Source organism: Calonectris borealis, chromosome 2, assembly GCF_964195595.1.
Source record: "Calonectris borealis chromosome 2, bCalBor7.hap1.2, whole genome shotgun sequence".
NCBI classification, from domain to species: domain Eukaryota; kingdom Metazoa; phylum Chordata; class Aves; order Procellariiformes; family Procellariidae; genus Calonectris; species Calonectris borealis.
This window is the reverse complement of record NC_134313.1, coordinates 135190859-135211405: the sequence shown is the minus strand read 5'-3', so window position 1 is coordinate 135211405 and position 20547 is coordinate 135190859. Positions and strand designations below refer to the sequence as shown.

The window sequence follows — 20547 nt, the reverse complement described above, 5'->3', positions numbered from 1 at the left end:
ACTTTCGTATTTATCCCCGTGGCTATACCCATTGGGGAATGCAGTTCCAGAAATGCATGTGTGTTTGTCAGAGATGAGGTTTCTCACAGCAAAATATTGTTATAGACAAATGTTTTAATAGTTACAAAAAACTTGTTTTTCTTTTTATACTGATAATATAACTTTTTACTTTTAGGAAATAATGTATTGTGCTTTTATTGACATTTTGAGTTAAAAATACTTGTCAGTTCTAAATGTTTGCTCTGCCAAATTCAGTCTTACTACACTGTACTTTGATCATCATGAACTGCTTTTATCAAAGTCAATTCTTAAAAATTTTATTCTGTGCTTAAACTTATTTAGAATTTCCACTTAAATAATACTAAAAAGTTATTACATTTATTTTATGATATTTCTTTTTAGTTGGAAAACAGGTGGGATCGTAAAAATATCAACTGCATTAAATATTGCTTAGGAATTCTGACCACTTTTCACCCATGTTCATGACGTCCAAGTAAAAGAAACTCACTTTCCTTTTTTGTAGTACTTATGTACTCATGTAGTACTTTTTTGCAGAATTCTTATTCATATCTATACATGAAAAACCAGGTAAGGTTGCTGGCTGTGAAAACTGGACACTGATGTCATGTCTTAAGTGAAATTTGCAGTTAACTGGAATTACTCTTATCCTAAAAAAAAAAAATCATCGTTTTGTAGGATCAAAATTGCAACTTCCCATTCTATTGAAAAATCTCTTTATACTTCTATTAAGAAAGTTTTTGTAAAGGTAAAAGCAGAAATCAAATGCTAGTATGTTTGCCATTAACAGTGGTCATTAAATAAAGAGCTCAGTTTGACATATACTTGTTGATGGTCTGTCTTCCGGAGAGCAGTCAGGAACTGTGAACGTAATATCATGGGACAGGTAAGTTATCGGTTCATCTGTATGATTTATTTGTGGGCGTATATCTGTCATTCAGCTAGACGCATTAACCATTTCTGACTCTAATCCAAGGAACCTGCCACAGGAGAAATGATTTCTTGTCATACGCAAGAGTGCTCTGAGCTGGTAAAGCCTAACTGCGTAGGTCTTAGGCAATGCTGAAGCACATCTCATTATTTAAATAGCTGGCTTTCAAATCAATATTTTGCCATTATCATAACACTCCTAGAGTGTAGAACATTATTTTTTCACTAGTTTTAATTATCCTATGAAAAGGCTTAGATGTACCTTGGTTATTTATGATAGTAGAGACTGGTCAGTGATCCTAAGTGGAGGGCAAGGGGCTTTTTCCCCTTCTGTGCTTCTCTGATACTAAATATAAAATGCATCTATCTTAGGTTTGGGAGGAAGGGGAACGTAATGTGTGAATTCACAGCCAGTAACGGCATCCGTGCAGAATTACTTTGGCAAGTTGTCAGTGTCTTTACAGCACGTTGTGCATCTTAAATGGTTTGCAGGCCTCGTGTCTGCATGTCCCTGTAGTCTCTAGTGGTAGTTTTGTTGTAGCCATGTAGCCCAAGGAAAGAGACAACTTTGCAGGTAGTGATAGTATTTTTTCTTAGCACAAATATAATTGAAAGGAGCAACAAAGGTTTTCAAGACCTTGCACAGGTGTACCCGTTTGGTTTTTTTTTTTGGTAACAAAAGGTACTACTTTGGCCGAGAAGCTTACTCTTGCTTTGGAGCCCGTAGCATTTGTCTTCTGGTAGAGTACATCGTTACTTGCTTTACACTGGGTTTAGCTCTGATTTCTAATTCACTGTACCTGTGCCGGGGGCCCTGGCTGGGCACTACGCCCATGTGCTCCCGCAGTTACCTCCCCAGGGGAAGTCCCAGACTCAGCCACGCGTGCCACCTGTGTAACACTGGCACCCCTCCCTCGCTAATGGCCTCGTCAGTTTTCATTCTCATGAAATAAGACAGGAAAATTGCAAATCACTGTATGTGAAACCGAAAGATGAGCACCGACACATGGCACAAGGGGAATCGGATGAGCGCGTTCAAGGGGTACATGGAGGCCGGCGGAGGGTACGACCTCGGCGCAGGAGCCTCCCGCTGCTGCTGCTTCGTTTCTGCTTCAAAACCAGGATCAGCACGTACTGATCGCCACCCTTGTGTGTGGCGAAGGAGGCACCTGGGCATACAATCATGGATTTGCCGAAAAAGCCTGGTGCCTACCAGCTTTCCAGAGCACCCGTTGCCCCTGCGCCGGGTAGGGTTGCTCGGGCTGAGGTGAGGGGTTGTCCGCAGGCGGGAGCAGCGACCCTTTCACCGCGCAGGCACAAGGAGGGCCATCTCCCCAGCGCTGCCGTCTCACGTCCCCCGCTGAGGGCGGGGAGGTGAGGGGAGGCACCGCCCGGGCGGGCAGCCGCGGGGACTGGCTGCGGCGGCAGCGCTGAAAGACCCGCCGAGCGCTGGGCAGGCAGGCGGGCGGGGCGGCCGCATGCGCAGGGCCGGCGGCGGGCAGTGGCGGCGGTGGCGGGAGCACGTGCGGCCGCCGCGGGGCCCGTCGCCCCGAGCTGGCCCGGCCGCCTCAGGTAACGCCGGGGCCGCTCCGTCGTGGGGAGGCCGGCACCCGGGCCTGCTCCCGGGGGTTGCCAGGGGCGCGGGGCTGCGCGGTGAGGAGGGGGCCCTGCTCTGCTGGCGGGAAGTGGCGGCCGTGCCAGCCTGATGGCGCTTCCTCGCGTAAAAGAAGCGTTTTTCGCTAAAGAAACGGGTGCCTCTCACTTGGCGGGGAGAAGGGCCGAGGGGAAACGTGGTGGAGAGGCGGTAGGAGAGCGGGAGCCCACGGAGGGGCGAACCCGTGAAGTGTTTAGGGCAGGGGCAGGTCGCGTGGGCCTGCGAGGCAGGTGCGTGTACCTCCCCGCGCCACGGGCCTCTGGAAGAATACCTTAATTTCTCTTTTAACTATAGATACGTCTTGTAATGTTTCAGAATCCGTTGTCATGGATGGAGACTCAGAGCATGACAAAGGTAATGTGAGGTGGTTTTTCAAACAAACACACACACACACAATCTTACACTTGAGAATAATTTTTTTTTTCTTTCCCCTCCCTCAAGTTGAAGATGTTGTGGGCTGTCACGTCGAAGATGCTGTAACATTTTGGGCACAGGTGAATTCAGAGAACTATTTGATTTTAACTAAGGTGTTTAATCTTATCTCCCCTTCCTCCCCCCCTCCCGGCAAGTTTCTGTAGAAGTGAGAATAAATGATAGCACTTGATGTTGGGGAAAAAAAGTTAGTTTGGATTTCAGAATTGCAAGTATTGTGCCATTTTAAACTGAAATCAGTTATTCTTTTCTGAAATGTCAAAAAGAATTGTTCGTCCATCCATTTGAATTGTAGCTGGGTTTTCTTGAATATTTGGTAGACCCTATGCCAAAAAAAAAATAATTGAGGGTTAGAATACTTGCTGTTGACTGACAACTACTGTAGGAGGCAGTTGGAGCCCTGCTGGGGGTGGATCCCCTACCCTCTAACAGCTGAGCGTGTGGGGCAGTTTCAATGAAGCTTGACATGGAGATGGTTCAAAGATGCTAGGTCCTTTCAAGTCTTCTTAGATGGGCAGGAGGATGTTGGACGGTGGGAGTAAGGAAAAGTAAAAAAACACAAAACAATGAGTAGTTTTCATTAACGTGGGGGGTGCAGCAGGGAGAGGGGAAAATCCAGAAGGAGTACCAAAGCTTACCTTTTCTATTTGGTCTGCTGGCTAATTGGTGTGTGCATATTAGTCAACACCTGTGTAGCTTTGAGCCAGTTGGAGGAGGTAATGCTGCTTGTCATGTACCTAATAGGAATTTGGGGAGGGGGACCAAACATTACTCATTCTGTTTATGGAATAGCTTCATCTAATAAGGGATTTTTAGTTGTAATAGTCATAGGTAATTCTCCTTTAGGTTCTTACCTGGCATTCCGAGATTCAGTTACAGTGTTTTTAAAATCGAAGGTACAAAAGTTAGGAGTGTACTTCTAAGGTTAACAAAATGTTAAGTTGCACTAGTGTTTTCCTTCCTGCTCTGAGCTCTGGATCCTTTCCTTTGAATTAGAGTAGAATGTTGTCTAGTAATTGCCATTTTACTGGAATTGACCCAGTTTTACGGTAGTTCAGATACCAAGTTGTAACTGGACATACTCTGCTTCTCTCAGCCAAACCAAACCCCAGGTCTTGCATATAAAGAGAACAAGGGGTATGCCAGAGCTGTTGTCTCCTTGTATTAAAGAGAGAAAGAAGAAGAATGCCAAATACATACTAAAATTTGTGAGGAAGGATTGATAAGTAAGATATGCATACTGCTTGCAGAAGCTGGTAATTAAACTGCTAAAAATGTTCGTTGCAAACTATTTCTCTGGGGTACATTACCTGCCCCTGATCTGTTTCATTAATTTTTGGAAGAAAATGAGAGCAGGCTTACAAATGCTACTAAAATCATGAAGATTGAAAGCTTAAGGTGGGGCATTACTTGTCTCAACAGCAGTGAAACTGTTTTGATTTAATTTCTGGCTGTTACAAGCCATCAAGCATCTATTAAAAGTGACAGTTAATAACTCGTACCCTCTCTCCACACTTCTTAGAATGTCAGTAGATGTAATGACCTCTTGAAATTAAGTTGTGCGCTGGCAGAAGCTTGTCCTCGGGCTAATGCAGTTTTTGGCAAACCTGATTTTAGTAAGGTAAGTAGGTTGTGTACATGTGGAGTTTGTTTTTCACCTGGATATAAAAACCTTAATTCTATGCAACCATTTTCTTAGGTATTTTCTTGATCTTTGATTATGCTGTGGGATATATTCTCTTAAGATCTCTTTAAGAACTGCTGACTTATTTTGTGTGAGCAAGTTTAAATCTTTCTGCACTTCAGACTTCAGTTAAATTATGCAACCATAGTTTTTTTTTTTAACACTCAGGAAATACTACAAGAAGGTAATATACAGAATGCTGAATTCTCTTTTGTTGTCCAGTATACATTATGGGTTGTCTTTAACAAGAGAGTAATGCTTTTTTAGAGAAGTGATTCTTTGCTCCATCTGAAGAAGTGTGGAAGATCTTACAAAAACCTGTAATGTTAAATGCGCTGGACAAAGTACTCTTAAGAAGATAACAAGGACATATTTAATAGCAGTTCTATGACAAGCATACAAAGAGTGATGGCAACTTTCATTTTTGTGTGTGAACTACTGATGGCTTACTGCAGAGTAAGGTTTAAATAAAACGATTTGTCTGAACTGTTTGTGTGTGCAGGTAAATGACGTTCTACATTCCTCTTGAAAAGGAAAAAAATGCACCAACAGCAAACCCAGCATGTTTGTGGTGTGACTGGCCTGTTCCTTTGTCGGGCTTACTAAGCCGTCAGTGTCAATAAAGTCTTGTAGCAACACATTAACAGAAAAGCCGTGGGAGACTGCTGTGTAAAATGTTAGTGTTTTTCTAGTTGCAAAATTTTCTTTGAGCTATTGTTTTTGGAGTAGAGGATTATGTTTTTGAAGCATTAGCATATATTGTTATGAGAGATAGGATATCAAAATCATTACTTTGTTTTCATACTGCTGTTGGGATAATTACAGGAGAGTGTGAAAATAATATTTGTAATGAGGTATGCCTATATTTTCAGAATGCTATTCTTGATCTTTTTTTCTTAATTTCCAGATTTATGGTGGCTGTTTTTCTGAAGATAGATGTTGGTATAGATGTATGGTACAGCAAGTGATCAACAATGAAAAGGCAGGAACCATTTTTTTAAAGTCTTTATTCCTGTATCAGTTCTACATGCAGGATGATAGGAATAAATGCAACTCCTCCTTTTTTTGAAACTTGCTGTGTGAATGCATTTAAAAACAGCGAATATACATGTGGGACACAAATTCAAGTGACCTGTAATTTTGAAAAATGCTGATGGCAAAACATGACATAATTGCGAAATGCTGTTTGTATCTCTTGATAAAGAGATTCGTGAATGGTAGTTAATGTGGTTAAGCAATGTAATTTAATTTCAAAACTTCTGAGTGGTGAAAATGGCAGCCTTCATGTGACATGTTAGCACTGATGCAAATGACCTGAAAGAGTTGTTAATCGGCATTAGGTGACTGATACAGAAGGCTAGTAGTTCCTATTTAAAATGATAATTTCTAGGCAGGCTGGTTGGCATGGAAACATTAGACTGCATATCTATCCATTGAAGAAAGTCTTCTATATTGCTTTTTAATTGTAGCCCTTAGAGAAAAAAGAAATTGCTAGCAAAGATCTGTTTTGTTACTTAAACTTTCGTCGCTAGGCTTTTAGACAGATGCCAACATAAGAGATTTCTCTAACTCGGTTCCTTCCTCTGAAGGGTGTCTAGGCTTAGTAGGGAAGACTCTGATCTCTGCAACATGGACGTATGTTAAAATGCTTATATTCTAGTAACTGTCAGCGCATATTTCTGTAGGAGGTTTGTGTAACCTCTGCTGATTTATATTATTGTTGCAGTGTCAGGTATTGTACATTGACTATGGAAATTCTGAGGTTCTGAACAGGTCAGACATAGTTGAAATTCCACCAAACTTGCAATGTCCGAGTGTTGCCAAGAAGTACAGGCTCTGGGGACTGCAGCTACCAACTGATCAGAACTTAAACATGTTTGACCAGGTGAGTAACGTATTTTGAAGCATTTAGATGATGGGATCTGTAACAGATGCTGCCAAATACCAGCACAGTGTCACCAGGAGGAGTCTTCTAAGAGCTGGATGTTTAACTGTGAAGGCAGGGCATGCTGGGAAGGACTGTCTGATCTGTTGCCCTGAACGTGCTCTAGAAACTAAAATGGTTTTGTCACAAACTCTTCAGGTTGTGCTGGGACATGCTTTTTAGAGTATGCTTTTGCCATTTTCAGAGCCTCAGGTCTATTTCTGCCTGACCCGAGTTCTTTCTGGTGCTGAGGAAACAAAGTACCTCTGTTTCTCTCCCTTCAGAGGGACCTGACCTCCCTTGGTCACAGAACCTGCGATAAAGTCACTTAAGTCTGTGAGCTGCTTGAATGCCATGTGCCTGGGTACTGTACAAACTTTCGGTCAGGAGAGAGAATAGCAGGTGAATGTGAGTGGTAGTAGGAACCCTGTCATCCCGGGCCAGCAATGAACGTGAAAGGCTCGGGAGCTGATGCCAGCAGGACTGGTAAAAGCTTTGAACTCTCTTGAGTGGCACTGGTGACCGTTGGTCAAGTTTTACTAGTGGCAGTCTCCCTTTCCGGGACACCACTTACAGTCTTGATGGCATGCTTCTCCAAGGCTTGTCACTGGCACTGCCTGTGCTTCACCAGCCAGTGGCCTGGGAGCAGCAGTTGGAGGAGGAGGGGGCAGAAGCAGCTGTCCTGCTTCCCTTGTCGTATCCCTCTATCATTTAGAGGAGATTCTGAGACCCCTTGTGTATGGTCTCGTCCCTGTGGTCCTATTGACATTGCTTAATGTGATTACTTAAGACAGGTGAAAATCTCTGTTCTCAATCCCCTGGGCTTTTGTTTTGTTTGTGTGTGGTGGTGTGTTTTTTTTTTTTAAACAGTTCTTGTTCCTTGAGGTAAAGGTTTATTTGCTTTTTCTGTATAGCTTTCCTGCCCCCACCCCTTCCATTCTTAATTTTCAGCAAAACCAGCTTGTTTTCAGAAGTGCGGCAAAAAGGAAAAAGCCCTGTTAATAAAAGGTAACTTTCTCCCAGATGTCTTGTGAAGGTCTTGAGTGCATTCCCCAGTCTTTCAAAGCTGTTTTTCTTTGATTTTATTGATGAAACTGATAGCTGCCAATTCCAGCATTTCCCAATTTCTAAATGAGTAGTTTCAGTAAGGTAGATTTCCGTAAGGTAGATGCACATAATAATTCATTTGTCGCTATGTTCTATTTCAACTTCTGCGCCACTTACTGAAAGGCTGTTAAACAATGTAATAATTAAAATTATTTTTTCATTTTATTTTGTATAATGCTGTTAAATAGTTGGTCTAGTATTCTCTAAAAGACTTGGATAACCTGGTTGCCAACTTCTGTTGAGAGTTGATGGGACTTTGGACGCCCGTCACTTGTAAATGATACTGAATTCTTCAAAGCTGAACATTGAGGGAGAGCTATTGGTGTTGAAGTCCAGTCTGGCATTGACAGTGATTAGATCAGGTACAGTTGTAACTGTACAGATACAGCATTGTTCCAGAATAAATGCGTTAATCATAAGCTTTACCTGTGCAGCTCTTTGGGTTTTGGTCTTAAACATATCTTCTTTTTCTTAGAAGAAAGATGGCTGATTTCAGCTAAAAGTATTCAGAGTGTCCAGTACACAATTTCATTGTATTTTTATTTTACAGGGGAAGAAGTTCTTGAGCAGCCTAGTTTTTGAAAAAGAAATAAAAATACGTCACAAAGCCAAGCACGAAGATGGTACCGTTATTGCCCAGGCAGAATATGAAAAAATAGATATTGGAGAAGAGGTGGCCAAGGCAGGGTTTGCTGAAAAATGCACATCTCCAGGAAACGCTAAAGATGTGGAAGAGAGAAAAGTAGATGTCATGCAAAACCAACATCAGAAGATAAAAGTTTCAGTTCCACTGTGGGTAAACAGGTCTGATCGCGCGCTGTACAGCATCCCAAGAGGGCGCTTTGACCAAGTAGTTGCCAGCGCAAGGAATCAGAATTCTACTGGAAACCGTACGTTTGCCCCAAAGTAAGGCAGTGGGATGTCATAGAAAACTTTATATGAGTGATCTGATTAGCTTAGTTGCTGGGATGTGGGTATATGAGAAGATGGAAGGGGATGTGGGTATATGAGAAGAGAGAAGATGTATCTAAAATACAAAGCTCAATTTCTGTCCTTCCAGAATTAAGTAATACTGGTACTCAATGGTAGGGAAGTATATGTGAGTCTGTGTGTGTGTGTGCGTGCTGTGGTAGTGGGAATTAGGACATTAATCTGTAGAAAACTGTTCATTAGTGTTGTTGCTGGTTGGATAGCTTGCTCTTCCTCGTTTGATTTCCAGAGACAGACTGTTCTTATGTATCTTAATGCAAGATTTTGAAAAAAAAGGAAGGGGTAGCAGCTGGTAAGCAGAGGAGAAGATGCCGGAAAGCTTAGTTGAAAACGAAGGTTGCAGGACACCAGGCCTCTAGCAGACTTTGCGGTGATCGGCAGTGCAATGATGTTTGTTTTAGCATCTGGGTAATTTCCATAGGCTTGTCCCTGAGACGTTTTGTAGCTATCACCTCTTTATTTAACGCTATTAAAAACTCACTGGACACAAATGTGGAATGTTAAAGTACATTTACCTAGCAGGACAAACATATTTTGGTGATTTATTTGTGTAGGAATGTAACAATGTGTGCTTATAAGAAATAAAGCCAGCAATCACAGTTTGAAGTAAGCTTTAGGGCATAACAGTGTCTCTGCAACTTGTAATTACATTGACAAGAGGTGGTGGTAATTGGCAGTTACAGCTGTTGTCAGAAATCTTTTTAAAGAGACTTGTCCTACAGTTGCTAGGATTGCCATGGCAACAGGCTACTGAGAAAAATTTTTGTGGGTGGGAAAGATGGTACTTGGCATTCAGAAAGTTGAGATGGTGTAAGAAGTAACGTTCTCCAAAAAAACTTGTTTAGAATTTGCTAATGTTCCATAATTTGAGCTTCTCAAACATTTTAATGAATCACCTGAGGGCACGCCCTTCCACACACCAGCGTGGTATCCAAATCTGTTTTACAATTAGATCATTTAGGCAAGTCTATGCTGCTAACAAATACTAATATGAAATGAGGTGCTCTTCAAAAAAGTCTAAATTTATAGTAAAATGCCTCATCCTGAATTATTTTGATACTGTGATCTGCCCTGTTTTCTGAGTTACAGATATGCTCTGAATCTGATTTTTAAAGAAGAAAGAGCCTTTTTTTTTTTTCTTTGTGGCATGCAGTGTTGAGATACTTTTGTGTACAAAGCTATCCTGACTGGCTTGAGCAGCTGGCAGCCAGCAGATTCTTTATTCCGTTTCTGTATGTTCTGGTGTCTTTTAACTTCTTGCACTCACTTCTTGAGTTTTTAATAGTGTTAAATAAAGGCATTTTTGGGGTGGTATGCCTGTGAAGGAAATTGAGAAAGCAAGCTAGGATGTAACCAAACCATGCAGGTGAGGATGAAGTTGATGTGGGGTCTGGTGGAGCTTTGGTACTGTATAGTACTGTCACAGTACTCTGAGACAGATGGCTTCACATCATTCTTCTTCGTTATAAAAATAACTCTTAGGGTATAGATCCAAAACGCTAACCTTAAAGTGCATTGACTTATTTAGTAGACAGTATATTTGAGTTACAATGGACCTTGACTTTTCTGGGTCTGCAGTGTGGTATCGTAAGATGTTTTTCAGATCGGAAAGACTTTTGAGTTAGTGACTGTGAAAACATATAAAGGGTTGTTTTCAAATGATGTGTTTTTTTCCCTGGGTATTGTGTAACAGTCTTTGTAAAGACTGGCGTGGAGAGGGATACAAATTCTGAAGAAGTAACGCATGATTGTATAGGTGCTTCTGTAGTCTTTTTGATGGGACGTTCTATAGTCATTACTGAAATTGCAATAGCATGAAAGAATGCACATCGTGTTTTGCTTTTTTTGGTGGGTGGGGTTTTTTTTTTTGGTAATTAATTCCTCTTAATTCATTTTTAAAAGGGAAAAAATGCTAGCTTCTACCTCAGCGCCAGACACCAGCTTGGCACAAATAAGACCAGATCAGAAGCTGTCCGAAGAGAAAGAAGTTCTCAGAAGGGAGAATGTAAATCTCTTGCAGAGGCAGAAGGAACTAGAACTGAAGGTTCAACAGCTGAAACGTGAACTTCAGGTATGTGGAAATGCGAAGAGGATGCTTCTCTCCTCAATGCGAGTGTTTCTGACAATGCTTCTGTCTTACGGTTTCATCGTGCTGCAGTTCTGCTGTGGACTGTTGTTTGGAATACAGAAGGATTAAACTGGTTGAGTGAAGACTTGTCTTGCCCTGGTGTAGGGAGATGCTGTCAGTGTGTGTCAGCACGCGTTTTGCAGTCCACGTTGGACGCTAGCTCCCCTTGGTGTATCTACTGGCCTGCCACCACGCTTAATGCAGCTGCTGGTTTGGATGTAGATACTCAGTTTGAATGTGGAATTTTGCACTTTGTGATTAAAAACGTGCTTTGTGTGTAAGGATGTAATCCTTGCCTTTTTTTTTTTTTTTTGCTCACTTAGAGGAAAAACAGCTTTCTATGTGTTGGGCTGAAAATTCCTAAGCATCACAGAATCATAGCAGCTGTGGAATTTTAGAACTGGATAAAAATGGTTATTTTCTTAATTGCTGCTTAATAGAAAAGATGCTTATGTTTCTTTCCAGGGGAAGTTCCTAGCACTATCTGAGAAGCACAGTCCTTAGTAATAGTTACTGATAGGCTTAAAAATGCTGTGAATGGTTTTAAGTGTGATAAACAGCAATAGTAAGAAGAAATTGTGTGACAGGATGTTACGTTTGCATGACTTCAGAAAAATGTTGTGCAAACTCTTATCTCTACAGATACGAAAGGAAAATCTGCCATTGTGTAAATCCCTTTGACACCCCAAACCTGAACTTGCACACAGCTGTTTCCTTTTTCTTTCTTGTGGAGTAAAACTACTCATAACCAGCTTTGCTACTCCGTTACCTCTACCTAGTACACCTGTGTTTTTACCTATACAACCTATCATTGCACACATTCTCCATCAATGGAAGATAGGATATTTGTGCACTTCTATGCAAACTAAATTAACAAGCAACAGACCGTATGTCTGCAGCTAAGAAAAAACACTTGAATGCAAGGAATTTAGAAGCATTTCTTATCTATAGTCTGATGATTTTTTTTTTAAACTGTATTCTACAAGTTTTAATTACTTTTTTGTGTTGAATGCAAGTAAACTGCTTTAAAAGAAAATGTTGTGGATATTCTTTTAAGTAAGAAAATATTTGCTCCCTGCTAAAAACAATATGGTAGGCAATTATTTGTTCTAGAAGGGTGATGTGGTGGCTTTGAGGGGTACTTGAAAAGTCATGAGATTTTGGATGCTTATCTGCAAATATAAAACTATTTATTATTTTATGTTTGTTTTTTTATTCGTTGGTGTTTTTGTTCTTTTTAATATAATATGTAGTGAGTCTGAAAGGCTAACAACTTTTAAAGACTGTGTTTCATTACCTAAAGTGGAATTTATAAAAGCATCTCTGTGGTATGAGAGCAAGAGCTTTTAAATTTAGGTTGCTCCTTGAGGAATATAGCCTGATGTGATGTGGGGGCTTTTTTTGGGTCAAGAATATTCGTTATTTTGTCTTAAGAATATTCCTTCTAGGAAGGTCAGGTTGGTTGTACATATAGCGAGAGTTCTTATTTTGCTGTACCATACTGAGGTATGGTAGTGATGAGAGTAAGGAGTTTAATGAGGTCCTGGATTTGATTTCCCTGAACTAATGGGTAGGAATTTTTCCTACCCATTTCCTTTTCATCAAGGAAAGAAAAAATTCCATGTCCTCTGAAGACTTTGTAGCAAACGGGCAGTAATCGAAGAAATACGCTTGAACACGTCACTTCTGAAATGAGAGGAAGGAAATGAACCATTAACCTTTAAGAAGCTGTTAAAGAAAATAAAATTATTCTCATTGGTTTGTATGTCTTTCTAGGCATTTCGTTAGTGTTTTGAAGAGGGCCAGCTTTGGGGGTGTGTGTGTATGTGTGTGCAGGCATGTGTGTGTTTATCTGCAGTTCTCAAAAGTCTAAATTACGGTCTGCTTGTTAATAACCCTGGCTGACTGTTATGATTGTTGATTTATCTTTACCTCTCTTTGTTGAAACACTGCTCCAAAAATGATAAATAATTCAGAGAGAGAAGGACTCATCCAGGAAAACTGCTGAAAGTTTTGAGGAAACCATACGTACTTACATTGGAATGAAAATGAGAAGTTTGGCTGCTCAGGTGAAGGCATTGAAAGAAGTTAGGTATGTATTTTTTTTCTAGAATAGTGCTATTTATCATTGCCCTATTTCTTGAAGTCATGCATGCTTTTTTGTTTCCCAAAAGTTTTGTTTAGTTCATTTTCTAAGAAAAATGTAGTGTTGTATACAGAGGGGAGCATTTCACAAAGCAAGGCTGAAACCTGAGCTTTTTGGAAGCTCACATCGGCATTTGCGTTGCCTGCTTGTCAGATGACTTAGGTTCACTTCTGTTCCTTTACCATAGCTGTTGTAAGCAGAGCTTTCAATTCCATCTTCAAGGAAGAGGCTAATTAGTAAACGTAGCTAGTTGTTAAAAGTAACTGGGTAGTCAGAGTTCCTTGGGTATCTGTATTGTTGTGAGAGATGTATCTCTTTGGGTAGCCCAAATTACCCTTCTAGTTTTAAAAGAAGGGACAAAACTGCAGTGGGAAAAAGGCTTGATATAGAAATGACCATCAGCTCCTTTAAGAAGGTATATATATATATTGGTGTATGTGTTTGTGGAAGATGAGTTAAAAAAAATACCAAGGGAGGAAATAGGACAAAAGGGAAATTAAAAGCATGAGTGAATTTCCATGTACAGCCTCGTCAATACTGAGGTATAACGAATGTATTCTTGGTCCTTCTTCCTTCCTCAAAAAAAGATTTAACAGCTGAATGAGACAAATTGCTGCTGCTACCTTTTGAAAGAAACTAGGTTATTAGAATGGCAAGTGCTATCTCAAAATTTGTGTGTTCAGGGGGTCTGAGTAGCATTGATTTTTAAACTGCTTAAGTTCTGGGAAAAAAAATCCTGGTAAAATGTTGTTTCCTTCTTGCAACTTAGGCACACGAATAAGAACAGTTGTTTTGGGGAGCAGCTCTCACAAGCCATAAAAGTAGTTACAGAAGAATGTCTCACTGTTCCGTGTTCCTTGGAAAAATTGCAGAAGACTTGGACAGAGTATAACTTGGCTCAAGAGAGGCTTCGGTTATGCAGAAATGTGGTAGGTTGGAATTATTTTTTTCTCAAGAGTTATAATTTAACAGCTATTGACAAAGTATTTTAGTCTTATGAGTGTAGCTGGATAGCATGAGCACAGCATGGAAACACCTGTCCTTTGCTAGATAACGTCAGAGGCTTTGCTACCTTTGCCACAACTGATGTATTTGTGGAGTGTTATTTTTTGTGTTAAACCTAGACCTATTGAAGGTCTTGATTTTGTAGAGAAGTATAAGGAAATCAGAACATGGTAGGTAAAAGTTTTCCGTTCTGTAATAGAAACCGTTTCAGCTGCCCAGCTGCGGTGTCTGTCTTCAAAACCTTTTGTTAAAGCAGCATGCCACTACTTAGTATATGCTTCCCTCGTATGGGGAGGCGTAGGGAGAGCGGTATGCAAATGCGGTCGTATAGGAAGATAGACTTGTATAGAGGAAAGCTGCCATCTAGTGCAACTTCTCTGCAACCGCAGTTCTGAAGAAGCCTGCCTGGGTACGTAGGCATGGCTGTGTTGATAAGGATGGTTAGGTACTGCGTCTCTCGTGTGCGGCGATGCTGCTTTTGGGAACAGGAAGGTTCCCACCTCTGTAGCAGGCATTGTGGCAAGGCAGGGAAAGGATGGACGTTGTGCATCTGGGAGAATAACAGCAGATGTGTTGTGATTATTTTCAAGTATAACCTAAAACATTTTAAACATGTTTGCTTAAGAAGCATTGCTGTATTACACTGAATTTAACAACTCATGAAATGGACTAGAAAATAATGAGCCATGAGGAGAACCCAAGTAAGTTCTGCTGTTGCTTGTGCAGGGAAAAGTATTAAAACATCTATGGCATGGCATACATTTGATTGCTGTAGGTGGAAAGAATTAGTTTTTAGTAAACAAAAGAAAGTCAAATGTTTAAAGTATTAAGATAAGTGTTAATAAGCAGATGACGTTTTAGTGTTGCATCTTGTATAGGGGAGCAAAGTGTAGAAGAGTAGCTAGTCTGCGAGGTACCCAGGAACCAGGGCTGCTTAGGGATTTACTTGCACAAGCTTTCCTTGGGTCAATTCCTGATCCCAGGTGAAATAGTAGCAGTTTAAATCTTCTGGAGTTTACATGGGATGGTTGAGCTCAAGCGGGTCCCTAAACTTTGGTGAACAACAGGAAAGTAAAGCAAAGCTGTCTTAAAACTTGTTTTCGCCCCCCTCGTCCAGTTTTGCTTTGACTCAATTGGGCTGGGGATAGAGAGAAAGAGAACTCTCAACGTGGAGAAGAGTTAGGACAGATGCAGATACAGTGGTGTGACTGGGGGGTCTCAAAGTGTTTAGTCAATAGAGGAGATGGTTGCTTTGGTGTCATTCAGGTGGCAGTGTGTGTGGGTTGTTTTGGGGTTTGGGTTTTTTTGAGTTGCCAACCCCAGCAAGCAGCATTCTTCCATGAGAAACATAATGAAAAGAGGTTTCATTCTTGAACAGTGCTTGAGGTTTTTCTGATGGACTAATTTGTTGGAATATGTTAGTCTGGACATTGTCACCCGTTTCAGCTGTGAACGGCTAACAATGAAGTCGTCTGCATGATGCGTTGTAGTGCGTTACACTGCCAAAATGTTTGAAATACTGCTGAAATGAGCTTATAGCACTATGCTGTTTCTGATAGCTCCACATGTGTTTGTGTAGCCCTCTGTTTTGTGTTGACAAGGTGCGACCTCATACACGGCTTGAAAACTAGTTTTGTTCAGAAATCAACATCATCTCCCTGGGCTACACACCCGCCTCCCCCCCCCCGGCATTGTTCCTGGTTGCCTAAGCTAAGGTGTAAATGAACGGTGGCATGAAATCTTACGACTTTTCAGGAGCACTCCATTGTAAAAAAAATTACTGCTATCTGAAGAGGGGGAGTTGTCTTGGTAGTGTCACCAATATTTTAAACAGGAAAAAATAAAGAAAAGTAGATGTTGGGTATCCCCCACAGTGCCTGAGTGCTGCAAAGGGTACGCAAGTGGGAATGTGTGTGGAAGTGTAGAGCTTCCTGAAGAATTAATTTAGTTTTCAAGATGAATTGGTAGCAGCTGGAAGCAGGACGTCTCAACGCTCTTGCGGAATTTGTCTTAAGTATTTTGAAGACTTTGGTAAGTCAAGGGTACAGAACAAGAGTTTTGGTTGCATCATGCTAGAACTATGGTACCACAAAGGCTGTCCTGTTTTAATGCGCAATGTAGTGACTTAAATTTGTTTTTTTTTTTTCCCTGAGAATCATTTTGATTTTTAAAGATCTATTTTATGTGCTGTAACATGCCACAGAATCTTGGCTACTGTATTTTCAAATACAAGAAATGTCCAGGATGCACACAGTAAAAGGGTGTGCTTGTTATTCTCCCTGTCATCCCTACTTAAGTTATACTGACTGTAGGTAGGCTAACAAATATTTTTGATAGTGCAACCAAGTATGTCGATGTCACTAACTGTGTTTCTTGCTCAGTTAAAATGAGGCACATGTAAATCCAGTGTACAGGAAGCCCAGTGAAGCCAAACAGATGGATGAAATAGCTGGCTATTAAACTATAGCAGACTCTGTTTGCTTAATCTGTCAACCTAGCTGTCAAAAATGGTTTTACTAAGTTAAATCTTGCTATTCAGTTGCCTAAGCGATGTGCTCTTCCTTTAACCTCCCTGGAGTGCTGATGCCCTCTCTCACTGTCACAAGCCTTATTTGTTTGTAAGCTCTTGTGAGTGAACATCTTGTTTTGCTTTGGGGGAGACCTAATGCATCTTAAACAAATATCACAGGCATCGGTAAACCCAGTGAAGTTTGAGTGCAGAGTAAATGGCATTTTTTCAGTTTTCATTGTCTATGCTTTCTTAGTTGGTTTATGCTGGTTTAACTGGGTCTCTCCTAGATACTGTCCCAAAAATGAATGTGGGCCACAGAAGCATTTGTTCTTAATAAGGTATTTATGTAACATATGTCTTGGAAACATAAAAAAATAATTACTAAACTGAGGTAGTACTGGGGCATGGTGTGTATGAAAATAATAAAGATGGTTCTTCTGGAGTGGAAATGCTTAAAAATGTATTTAAAACTAATCATAGAATTTGATGTAAATTCTGTGTCCAAATAGGAAGGTAGTGGTGCTGATCACTTAACCAGCTCTCCTATGAAATGTAACTGCCAGGATGGCAGCTTTACAGATGAAAAAACAAGGATAATGAGAAGTTCCCCTGAAAGCAATGTAGGCAGATACTCGTAGTAATAGGATGTAATACAAATTCTGACTTTTCAGACGTTGTAGTGTTTTATGGATGTGTCGCTTAATTTATGATTTCAATTTAGAAACTTACTGGAGACTGTAGTGTACATATTCAGCATTTTTTGTGGGAAGGATGAAAAAATAATCGTGCCAATGTTTAAAAAAGGGGAACTATTCAGTTGCTCACTTAAAAAAAAAGGAAAGTGGCGGAGGGTGGGATAAATAGAGCCGTTTAATGAGGATGCTGATGCCAGAGCTAGTTTTAGTTATTCCATATACTGCAAAGTAGTAACTTGAACTAGAGGGAGCCAAAAACTGGGGCCAAAAGTAGAAATAGGCTCTAAAAATGGATTAGAACTTATCCATGGATTAGAACTTATCCATGGAGGGGGATTTATTTTTTTCTCTTGCTTATGAGGTCATTAAATCACACTAAAGGAAGAATGCATTGATGAGGTGATTGCACTATACATATCCTGCTCTTATGGACTTTCATAAGTGTTTCTATAGTTATCTGAAACAAGATAGTGAGCTAGCTTGGCATTTGGTATGACCGAATCTGGTGGTTGTTTGTGTGGGGTTGTTTGTGGAGTTGGTGTTTTGTGGGTTGGTTTTTTTTTTTTGAGAGATGTAAGATGGACCAGACACAAAATAAAATAAATTTTGTAGTTTGAGAAGCCTTTAGCCCGTTCCAAATGAGTTTAATTCTACTGTTTGCTGTTGTGTTAAGCCTTACATCTTTGTAAAGCAGACTATTAAAATACTGCGTGTGTACTTGGTGCTCTCTGAAGTTACTGTTACTCAACAGGCATTATCTGAGCCGTGAACTGTCACGTGTACCCAATTAAATGGCAGACATTGGGAAGAGACTTGTCCTGTGGCTCCCAACCCATCTGTTGAGTTCCTGGATTGTCATTTAGTCATGTGTAGACTGTTAAATTTACTCTAGTGCTTGAACTGGTATTAATTGGAGTTTGGTTGCCTGGTTGAATCTTCTACTACGTTAAGTCTCTATTGCTCTAGTTTTTGAAGTAATATTCTGCAGAAATCTTGTCTTAGAAAGGAATAAGGACCCCTTGTCATAAAGAACACTTCATGCAGTGTGTTGCAGTATTCTTTTACAAACTAGCTCCTGTCTTATGCAGGAAAAACAGCAGGAAGCCTGTAAAAATTGTGTGTGCTTTTGGTCACCAGAGATGCCCAAAAAGTGCAGAAGTGCCTATTAAATCTTTTTTTTGTTGTTGTTATTTCATGTTTTTAAGTGCTGAAGCAATACTTTGTGTTCACCTTCTATAGTAGAACTTAATCCACTTATATTTATTACCCAGCCTACTAATGTCTGGCTGAATTGCAACATCTGTTCAATTGCTAATCTAAGTTTTAAAGCAGTGTATACTGCAACTAGGGTTCTATTTTTAGTTGGAGTTTGTCCATCTTTCAATTTCCAACCATTGGATCTCATTCTGCCCTTGTCTGTTACAGGCAAAAGGTTTCTCGTCTACCTTGCATGGATACTTACAAACTCCTGATTAAGTCAACTTCTAAGCTTTCACTGGATAAACTGAATTTAAAAACTCTGAGAACCTGTATTTGTGTATACATATTTATGTTACAGATATATTTATATTATATATTGCTTATTAGTAGGAAGTGTTCATTTGACTGTTCTTTGGCTCCATGTGAAACTGGTATTAGTGCCATGGTTAACTCTTCTGCTGTTTTCTGTTTCTTTACTAATTGCCTTTCACACTAGACTTTCCAAGATTTTTTTTTTTTTTGAGGTGGGGAAGGGAACGAGTGTCAGGACAGTGTGTTAATAGCTACTTGAGTCGTTTTACTTACTTTTTAATTTTTGGAGATGTATGTAGAAGGGAATAGCAAATCTTCACAGCAGGTCTGTAAAGCTGTAGTTTGATCTTCCATGTTCATATATATTTTCATATTTCTATGGGCATGTTGGGTTAAACCACTGTGAAAAGAACACTGCAAACATGCTTCTGAGTAACTTGCTTCATCCATTTTGAAAGGTTTGGTTTTGGTGAGTCTGTTAGGTACCTTTTCTGGGGTTCCTCTCCCATTAGCAGAACTAATCCTGCCAGGCACCAAGCGAAACTTTTGGTTTTGTTTCTAGAAAATTATCTTTAGTTTAATGATCTTAATCTTAATCAGCAGGGAGTTCACAGATCACCTGTCTTTCCTGCTAGAAGGCAAGGAAAAAATTGGTAAAAGAATTTTTTTGATTCTAGAGTATTCTTCTCCAGCAAGAAATCTTTTGCAATCTGACTTTGTGGCTGTAATTTGGCATGTATGGAAGTGTAGATAATCCAGATCCTAATATCTGCAATACAATAAAAACTGCAGGACAACTAGGACCTTTGAAGTTTACAGTGGCAGTTAGGACTCCCACTGTTATTGACAGTCATGCAGAAACTGTTTCTTTAGTTTTCTGATAATGTAGTCATATTTTTACACTGTAAAGGATGCTATATTTGTGCAAGGTGGTCATATCATAGGAGTAGAGGTTAAAAACAAAATTTGCTTTTTCACTCATTCCTAGTCAGTCATGTATTGTACTATTCACACTTCGCAGGGATTAACGCTTTTTTGTATCACTTTCCACATTGTGTATGTGGCGTTTGGGTGTGAGTTGCTGACTTGCTTTTCCTTCTGCATAGGATGAAAGAGATGAATTGATTACCAAGAGAGATGAGGTGCAGCAGAACTTGTACTCAGCAGCGGAAGAATTAATTTTGGAAGTGGATCAACTGCCCCTCTCTGGCCGCTCAAGAACGTTACAGGTAAGGAGGTTGCTTTTATCAGTATTGATTCTGAAACACTGAGAACCTGAGAGAGGGTTTCTTAAATGTTAAACGTTTTATAGTCGGAGACCTCGACAGCAGCAGATGAAGCTTTAGATAACACTTCTGAGTTAAGTTGTACATCTGACACCCGTAGTTCTCACTGGTACTTGTGATCCTGGTCTCCTAGATGTTTTGTTTCTAGAGACGAATTATTATCTAGATCCTGGACTTGAGCAACAGCTTTTCTCTTATGGTACTGTGTTTGGTGACTAACAAGACTTCACAAAGCACAGAATATTTAGTAGAAGGCAGGTGTTAATAAGAGAACCTACAATTAAAAAGTCAATGCAGTTATCATGCAAATTGTGGCAGTGGGTTTTATGGTTGGATTATACACTTTCCTAGCCCTTTGTGTTAAGATGGCTGTGTAGTTTGGACTAGTGTAGCAAAGTGTAAAATGTTAAAGCTGCCTTTTTTTTTTAAGGTGAGAGTAAAACACTGCAGAAGCACATATTTATACCAAGAGTCTGTCTTTCTCCCAGCCAAACCAACAACAGAAAGTGAGGAAGTAGACAGGG

The 20547-nt window shown here is 40.2% G+C and overlaps 1 protein-coding gene across 1 annotated transcript in view; it reads left to right on the top strand.

The window, feature by feature from the left end:
- The first annotated feature begins 2437 nt into the window (after positions 1-2437).
- STK31 (serine/threonine kinase 31) overlaps positions 2438-20547 on the top strand; it is a 40895-nt gene continuing 22785 nt past the window's right edge. The window contains exons 1-11 of the mRNA XM_075143566.1: positions 2438-2520; positions 2918-2956; positions 3044-3096; positions 4557-4655; positions 5626-5700; positions 6445-6603; positions 8300-8655; positions 10642-10810; positions 12844-12959; positions 13783-13942; positions 19844-19966. Of these exons, the coding sequence (XP_074999667.1) occupies positions 2929-2956; positions 3044-3096; positions 4557-4655; positions 5626-5700; positions 6445-6603; positions 8300-8655; positions 10642-10810; positions 12844-12959; positions 13783-13942; positions 19844-19966 (1338 nt within the window). The 5' untranslated portion in view covers positions 2438-2520; positions 2918-2928. The remainder of the gene's footprint in view (positions 2521-2917; positions 2957-3043; positions 3097-4556; positions 4656-5625; positions 5701-6444; positions 6604-8299; positions 8656-10641; positions 10811-12843; positions 12960-13782; positions 13943-19843; positions 19967-20547) is intronic.